This window comes from Pteropus vampyrus, unplaced genomic scaffold (assembly GCF_000151845.1).
Source record: "Pteropus vampyrus isolate Shadow unplaced genomic scaffold, Pvam_2.0 Scaffold426, whole genome shotgun sequence".
In the NCBI taxonomy this organism is placed as follows: Eukaryota; Metazoa; Chordata; class Mammalia; order Chiroptera; family Pteropodidae; genus Pteropus; species Pteropus vampyrus.
Genome location: NW_011889207.1, coordinates 382,153 through 389,396, shown reverse-complemented (window position 1 = coordinate 389,396; position 7,244 = coordinate 382,153). Strand labels below are relative to the sequence as shown.

The window sequence follows — 7,244 nt, the reverse complement described above, 5'->3', positions numbered from 1 at the left end:
CGCAGGCTCCACGTGCGACTCGGCGGCGTTGGGCAGCTTTAGGGCCCCGAGCAGTTTCCCTCCGGGTGGAAAACGTCCGTGCTTCCTCGCGCGCCTGCCCGCCCCCCAAGCGAAAGCAGCCGGTGGAAAAATTCTTTGCCCGGAATTTGCATCGGTCTCTTCCGCGCCACTGGGCCGGGCGACAAGCCGCGTTCGGCGAGCCGCGGAGCGCAGCGCCACCGTCGCGCCCGCCGACCCCGGGGTCAGGGCTGGGAGCGCGCCGCTGCCGCGTCCTGCGCCCGCCGCGGTTTCCGCTTCACGCCCCTCCCCGATTTGGCCTGATTATTGTTAAATCCTAATTCGGCGGGGACCTTCGAGTCCCCGCTCCCCCTTCTGTGTCCTCCCTCTTCATCTGCCAACCATGTGGATTTTGACGCAGACGTATATGGGATTTTTTCGAGTGCCTGGGTACACGATAAAATGCCCAAACGTTTGAAGAATGAGTGAATGAACACATCGTCGACCGTCCCTCCACCCCATCCGTGCGCGTCAGGATCCTTTCGATGTCCTTGCCGGAATTCATGTCTGGGTTTAATGGTCTGGCGCCCTTACTGGGCTCTACCTGCGTGAGGGTGAGGGTCCTCTTTGTTTCGTTCACTGCTGTGTCCCCAGTTCCTACACAATGTCTAGCACACGGAAGAGCCTCTAAATATTCTTTGAAGGTTGAGGGGAAATGATTCTTCTGCCTTTATAGCTGAGAAGCTGATGTCTCCTCCACTTCCGGCTGGAGCCTTGAACCCCTACCGTCCTGGGCCTTAAACATTGCTCACGCAGGAAGGGGTGGTGGTCCCTTGACCTCTCTCCAGATAAGATCCAGCCTCATAAGGCAGGTTGGGCCTGAGCCCGACCACTTCCCCACCCAGTTCCAGAGCCCAAAAGAGACAGTCAGGGACTGGTGAGAGAGGAGCCTTTAATGAAAGACGAGTTGCAGGCCTGGCCCACTACTCTTGCGCCCTTGTTGGAAGGTGGGCAAGGGTGGGACTATGCGGAGGGAAAAATGGGGTGAGGGTGAAGCCGGGTATAGGGGCAGGTATGGCAGGGCCAAGGGGAAGGGCGCTGCCCACTGGGGCCATCCGCTCAACTGTTCTCCCAGAAGAAGTTGTTACAGGCCACGGTGAGGGCCGCCACCAGCACCACATACTCCTGGAAGTCCACCTCCCCGTCTCCGTTCTCGTCCAGCTCCTTCATCACCTTGTCCACAGCATCTGCATCCTTCTGGGCCTGTGAAGGGAGGAGATGGATAGTTGTCTAGAGATGGATAGCACCGAGCTAGAGGCAAGGGGGGGTGGTTGTTTGGGGAGGAGGCAGAGATGCGCAAGAGGGAGCACTATATATAATTATGAGACTCAAAACTGACAAACACTTGTGGCCGTCTGTCGCCTACAGAATAAGCTCCTCAACAAGGCAGAGTGATCGAATCAATTATCATAGATTGAGTGCCCACAGTGGGACAAGCACTACACTAGGAGCTTTATAAGCATTGTCTCATTTAATTCAAACAAATAGTATGAAGTGGGTTTCATTATTCCCATTCTAGGGAAGAAACAAATGGACACTTGCTGTTTAAATGATATGTACATTATTAGCTACAAAGTAGCAGCACCAGCATTTGAACCCAGGTCTAATAAAACCTCAGAGCCTGTGCACGTTCTACTGGCTTCTCCTTCAGCCTACTCTTCTGCATCCATCCCTCACTCCAGCCAAAACTACTGAGCGTGCATTATATTCTTTTTCCTACCATGCTTTTTTTTTTTAATTTTAATTTTTTTTTTCTTTCAGCCTCGGCGTGGCCTCTGCTTTATATCCTTAGTTACAGGAGTTCTGTCCAGCTAGTCTTCAGAGAGTTCTCGAGGTTGATTGTTCTAGAATTTAGTTGTAATTTCGCTGCGGTCATGGGAGGTGGCAAGCACAGCGTTTACCTGTCCTGCCATCTTGCTCGGAGCCCTTTCTGCCGGGCTTCGACTCATGCAGATACCTCCTCCTAAAATCCGTACATTTACCCTAATAGTCCCCCATCGGAAAGCTATGGCTCAAGTGCCACTTCCGTGGAGAAGCTGTCCCACTTCGGCCAGGGTCACGTTCTCCCGTGATCCTCTCTGGCCCCTCTGTTTAGGCTCTGTGTGCTTCCTGGTGTTCTAGATTTACTGTCGAGCATCAGTCTTTCCCTTCCGGGCTGTAAGCCTTGTTCCTGATGCACCTACGCAGGGCCTGGTACTTTGACTTGAACCGGGAGGAGCAGGGGAGCCTGGGAAAACTGGGGAGAGAAGCCTGGGAGAGGAAGATGATTGGGCTGAGCTGGGTGGGGAGGGGCGATGGCAGGGAGGCGCCCACTCTGTTGCCCCAGCCCCGGCCCGCTCCACCCCGTGCCCCGCCCCGTGCTCACGTCGAGGAAGCCGGAGAGCTCGGTCTGCAGGAGCTCCTTCAGCTCCTTCTTGCTCAGCTTGTACTTGTCCCCCTCCTTGCCCGAGTGGGTGTGGAACACGTTGATGAGCGTTTCCATCGCCGTCTCCAGCTCCGATCCCATTGCGAAGCTCACCTACCCACCCCCCACCATGGAAGTGAGCGGGGGGGAGCATGCTCAGGATACCTGGGTTTGGGGCGAGGGGACCCCTCAGACCTGGCCCTGGCCCCCCAGCCCCAATAGCCGCGAGACTGGAGTCTCAGCACGACTGACCTTTTCCTGGGCTTGTACGATGTAGGGGACCTAGATGTCTAAGTCCAGACCCGTCCTCTGTGTCCCTCGATCCGTACCCCAGCCAGAGGGAGTCAGGGTTTGGGGCCTGGCTCTAGAGGCCTGCAGTGGACTGCAGTGTCTCCTGGCTGCTTGGGCAGATGCTGGGGAGGGTGTGGCAGGCAGGCAGGGGTGGTCACAGGACCTAGCCAGGCTTCCTCTGGCTCCATTTCTACCCTGGACCTTGCCGCCTCGCATAGCCAAGCTCTGCTGTTGGGGCTGGTGGGCCGGGCTCCTCCCTGTAGCCTGGACTCTGCTGCCCACAGAGTCAGTCTGGCACCCTCGTTAGGCCTGATGGGGAGCGTGGCCCAGGGTTCACGGTTAGAGGGTCTCACGGCCTCCGAGCTTCCTGCCAGCAGATGGGGGGTGCGTTGGGGGTCTCTTTTGGTCCTTCAGCTCTGTTCCCTCCTGAACGTGGCAATTTGGAGTCCCTGGGGTACACCTCCATTTCCCCTACTTTGGCTTCTTTTATCTTCTCCGCAGAATCGGCCCTTCCAACGGGTGGTCTGAGCCTTCTCTGGGACCCAGAGCTTCCAGGGAGGGGCGGGAGGAGGCCTGTGTGGTCTCGTCCCCGCTGCCGGGCACGCCCACCCCCAGGCCCAGCCCGGTCGATGTGGGGACAGTGGCATGAGGGAGAAGGGGGCTGGTATGTGTTGGGGGTCAGTCGGAGTTCGAGGGGTGGGGAGAGAGGAGGAAGAAAGTGGAGGGGTCTGTCGAGGAGAGGGGACCGCCATGCCAGGGGGCCTCTTCCCCTTGGTCTTGGGACAGTCAGCCCCTCCACGGCCTCAGGGGGCAGCTCAGGTGTCTTAGATCGGGTGTCTCCATCCTTCCCCAGGCCTGAGGGGCTGGACAATAGGCCCCGATCAGATGATATCTCAGCCGTTCAATGGGGCCCTTGTGAGTGTCACCTGAACTCCGGACATGAGAAGTGGTTGTCACAGAGACGTGGGGAAGATGGAACCCAAGCCGGGCTGATGGAAGGGATAAGGGGCATGTGCGGGAGGGAGGCCCGTGGCTCGGTTACCGGCCCCGTCCCAGAGGGGAAGCCGGAGGTGGCCTGGAGGCCTCCGGCAGCCAGGCATTTCATGCGGGGGCAGTTCTGGGAGGACCATGGCAGGGAGGGGGCGGGTGGGAAAACAGAGAAGAATGGGAGGGCGGAGGAGTCTGGACGTCTGGGCCGGGAAGAGGACGGGGAGAAAGGGCGCGTGGGGAGTGGGTGCCATTCCCCAGCGCCCACTGCTCCTGACATCGTGTGGTCCATGCTCTGCCACCCCCAGACTCCCCTGGGCCCCGAGCTCCTGGCAAGGCCGGGTGGGGTGGCGGAGGCTGAGGCTGGAGCGGGATGGACAGAAGCAGCTGTTCCATCTGCTCAGTCATTCTCACCCCACTGGAAGTGAGCCGAGGGCTGCCCCCCACCACGCAGCGCCTGGGAGATGGAGGAGCCCAGGCAGGGCGCTGAAGGCTCCGAGGGGGGAGGGTCTGGTCTTCTGGAAGCTCGGAGGCTGGGTTCCCCGCTGGCATCCTCAGGCACTGAGTTTCCAGACTTCCCTCTGAGCTCCCCCTGTCTCCTCTTACCACCTTCTGGCCCCCGTCTCCCCCAGATCGCAGACCAGGGCCATCACCCCCTCCTTGAGTCCTGCCCAGGCAGTCCCCTTTCCCCCACGCTGGCCAGGGCAGGATGGGACAGGGTACTCACTGTTAGCCTGGGCCTCAGGTGGGAGCAGGTTCTGGACAGACAGACGAGGCTGCAAATGTGGCTCCGAGAGCTGTGTGTGGAGACCTGTCTTCTGTCGGCCTCCCCCGGCCGACCCCCTCCGCACTGGCTCCACCCCCTCACAGACAAACACCCGGCGGGGCGAGGGGCCAGGAGTGGACAGAGGCGCCCTCTGTCTCCTGGGCTGGAACAAGCTGCCCTGTGTCCTGTTCTCCAGCCTTGGCCGCCTCCCCCACCTGCTGGGCCCCAACGGGCAGGGCCCAGGAGGGAGGTGGGAAAGGGCCTGAGAAGGACTCTAAGAAGCCCCTCCCTGCCATACTGGTACCCCTTGCGGCCAGCTGGGCAGGGAAGGTGTGGAGTCTGCTGAGGGAGTCTCAGCGAGGGGGCCCCAGTGAATAATCCAGTCTCAGGAGTCATCCTTGGAGGTTTCAGCGTGGGACCCCACTGAGGGCTTTCGACATTGGGCCTCCTCTACGGGGGTGTGGATGAAAACGGGGTCACACTCAAAGCCTGACAAGCTCGGGGAGGCTGGCCCGGTGGGTCCTACAGACTCAGAGCCTGAGAGTCACCACACGGGCGGCCTGAAATCGAAAATCCCTAACTAACTGTGGGTCATGACAGGTGGTCCCATCCTAGGCCTGTGGCCTCCTTGAGGAAGGTCAGCCTTTACCGAAAATGTCTGCCTATCTTCTTTTTGCATCTAAGATAACAGACCTTGGAAAGGTCAGAGTCGTCTCCTCCTCCAGACCCCTCAGGGCACGACCTCCCACCAGAGCACAGAGCCCCTCACTGTCCTCCGGTCCCCGGGACCATCTCTCTGTGTAAACGTCGCCTGGCCTGCACCCACAGGTGTAGGAGAAGTGCGTGTCCCTCCGTTTTGCTTTTTGTCCCCCGCCTCCCCCAGAGGACCCCCTGGCTTTCTCCCGCCTTCCTGATCAGCCCCCCGCAGGCTCCTCCTCTGATTCCAGCACGAAAACAAGTCGGGTCAGTGCCACCCTCCTGGAGCATTTTCTCTCAGTCTTTGAGATTTTGCTTTCCCGGCTGCTGTGGTCAGTTTGGCTCAAAGAAACTCATAAAAATTCTCTACAGGTTTGGACATTTCTTACATTGGCAGGGGCCCCAGTCCGATCCCCCTCTGTCTGTGGGGGTCTCAGTCTGGGATCGGCTGAGGGGTCTTGGGCTGCGGGGTCCCCGGCTGAGGTGCGCCGTGTCTTAGACAAGGCCTCTCAAGCCTGAGCCCCCTTAGCTGGGTCTTCAACCCGCAGTCACCTGGGCACCAGCACACGCAGGCCTGAGTGGACGTGGGGGGCGGGGGCAGAGGCTCCCCGACTTGGGATCTGGCCCTGCAGCTCCAGGCAGGTCCTCCTCCCACCAAGCGAGGACACGCGTGGGCTGGGCTGGGGGGAACGGGAGTTCCAGGGCGGATGGCCGGGCGCCAGGCGGGAGGGGGGTGCCGGGCGTGATGGGCGGCTCCTTTTTTCAGAATCGACCAGGAAACTTGACACCTCCGGGCTCGGGAAGGGCGCCGGCCTCCCTGCGGGGCGGCTATAAACCTCAACCCGGCGGCTTCCGCCTGCTGCACCCCATCTCTGCGACTCGCTCCGGTGAGTCTTGTCCCCCTAACTCTGGAGGGAGCCTTTTTCTTCCTTGGGATCCCAGGTCCCTCCCCCAGAGGCAGCTCAGACTGGGATTCAGGATGTGCGTGTGGGGAAGTATCAGGCCACAGTCCTCGGGGGCGTGGGGACGGGGCGGAAAAGGGAGGCTGAGTTGGCATGGCCCCTTACTCCAGCCTGTCCCGCGGGGCTGTGTGTGCCAGGACCAAGCCCTTCCTGGGTGCTGGCAGTTGGCGAGGCCCGTCCAGGATCTCTGTCGCTGGGAGACAGAGGCGGGAGCCTGCAGTGTCGTGGGCCCAGCACTCTGCCCAGCTGGCCGTGCGGGGGATGGGGAGGGGCCGCCGGGAGGCCGGGTCTGTCCAGACAGAGCCAGCCCTGACTACCGCTGGGCATTGGCCAGACCGGCGCTGCTGACCGGCTCTGCTCTGCTGGGAGGAGCCGCTCAGGGCTGTGGGGTGGAGACTGGGTCCCCATACAAACAAGCTTTGGAGACAAACATCCTCCTGACCCTTCGAGGCTGGGTGAGATTCCAAATCCAAGAAAGGGTCCTTGTCACTGAGCCAGGAGACAGAGGGCTCCCGAGAGGGCCCTCAGACCCAAAGCCCCTCTGGACAGAGGGCTGTCCAGACCAAGGAGCCACCACATGGGGGTCCCCAAGTCCCAGGAAGATCCCCAGACTGTGAGGTCTTGAGAAGTAGGGGTTCCTGGAATGAACACCCCTTCCCCCACCCACAGGGAGGTGCTCCCTGCCCTGAGAACTTATCTGTCCCCTTCTTCCTTCCCCGCCCTGCCTCTCCTGGGCAGAGGCCAGAGGTGGCACCCAGGGCAGGGAAGGTGTGGGGTCTGCTGAGGGAGTCTCAGTGAGGGGGCTTCAGTGAATAATCCGGCCTAACCCTGACTCTCCCTCTCTGCTTCCTCCTCCCACCGCTCAGCCCTGTGAGGAGTCCGCTCCAGCCCCGGGGGCCTGATGGCTGAGGAGCCGCTGACCGAGCTGGAGGCGGCCATCGACATGGTGATCAACACATTCTTCTCCTTTGCCAGGAAAGAGGTCTGGAAGGACAGCCTCAGCGTCAGTGAGTTTAAAGACCTGGCCACACAGCAGTTGCCTCACCTGCTCAAGGTCGGTGGGGCTCTGGGGGCCTGAGGT

At 60.6% G+C, this 7,244-nt stretch overlaps 2 protein-coding genes across 3 annotated transcripts in view; one reads left to right on the top strand and one right to left on the bottom strand.

Annotated features, from left to right (window-relative positions):
• Positions 1 to 931: 931 nt before the first annotated feature.
• Positions 932 to 5,357, bottom strand: LOC105306151. Its single transcript, XM_011381060.2, has 3 exons — positions 4,467 to 5,357; positions 2,423 to 2,575; positions 932 to 1,260 (listed from the first exon to the last, which is right to left on the bottom strand). Exons 1-3 carry the CDS (start codon positions 4,899 to 4,901, stop codon positions 1,117 to 1,119), a joined length of 732 nt encoding a protein of 243 aa, XP_011379362.2. The 5' UTR covers positions 4,902 to 5,357; the 3' UTR covers positions 932 to 1,116.
• A 610-nt stretch (positions 5,358 to 5,967) lies between these two features.
• S100A13 (S100 calcium binding protein A13) overlaps positions 5,968 to 7,244 on the top strand; it is an 8,251-nt gene continuing 6,974 nt past the window's right edge. Inside the window, exons 1-2 of one of the 2 annotated variants that reach the window (XM_011381058.2) lie at positions 5,968 to 6,088; positions 7,030 to 7,217. In XM_011381058.2, coding sequence (XP_011379360.1) covers positions 7,065 to 7,217 — 153 coding nt within the window. In that variant the 5' untranslated portion in view covers positions 5,968 to 6,088; positions 7,030 to 7,064. Of the gene's footprint in view, positions 6,089 to 6,486; positions 6,619 to 7,029; positions 7,218 to 7,244 lie in introns of those variants that run through there. The other variant, XM_011381059.2, reaches the window with a different exon arrangement.

Excerpts from the sequence above, each read along its gene's own strand:
- LOC105306151 (XM_011381060.2), bottom strand. The coding sequence starts at position 4,901 with ATGACTCCTGAGACTGGATTATTCACTGGGGCCCCCTCGCTGAGACTC. Across the intron at positions 2,576-4,466 it reads ACCTGAGGCCCAGGCTAACA|GTGAGCTTCGCAATGGGATC; the intron begins GTGAGTACCCTG and ends GGGGGTGGGTAG. Across the intron at positions 1,261-2,422 it reads AGCTCTCCGGCTTCCTCGAC|GCCCAGAAGGATGCAGATGC; the intron begins GTGAGCACGGGG and ends CTCCCTTCACAG.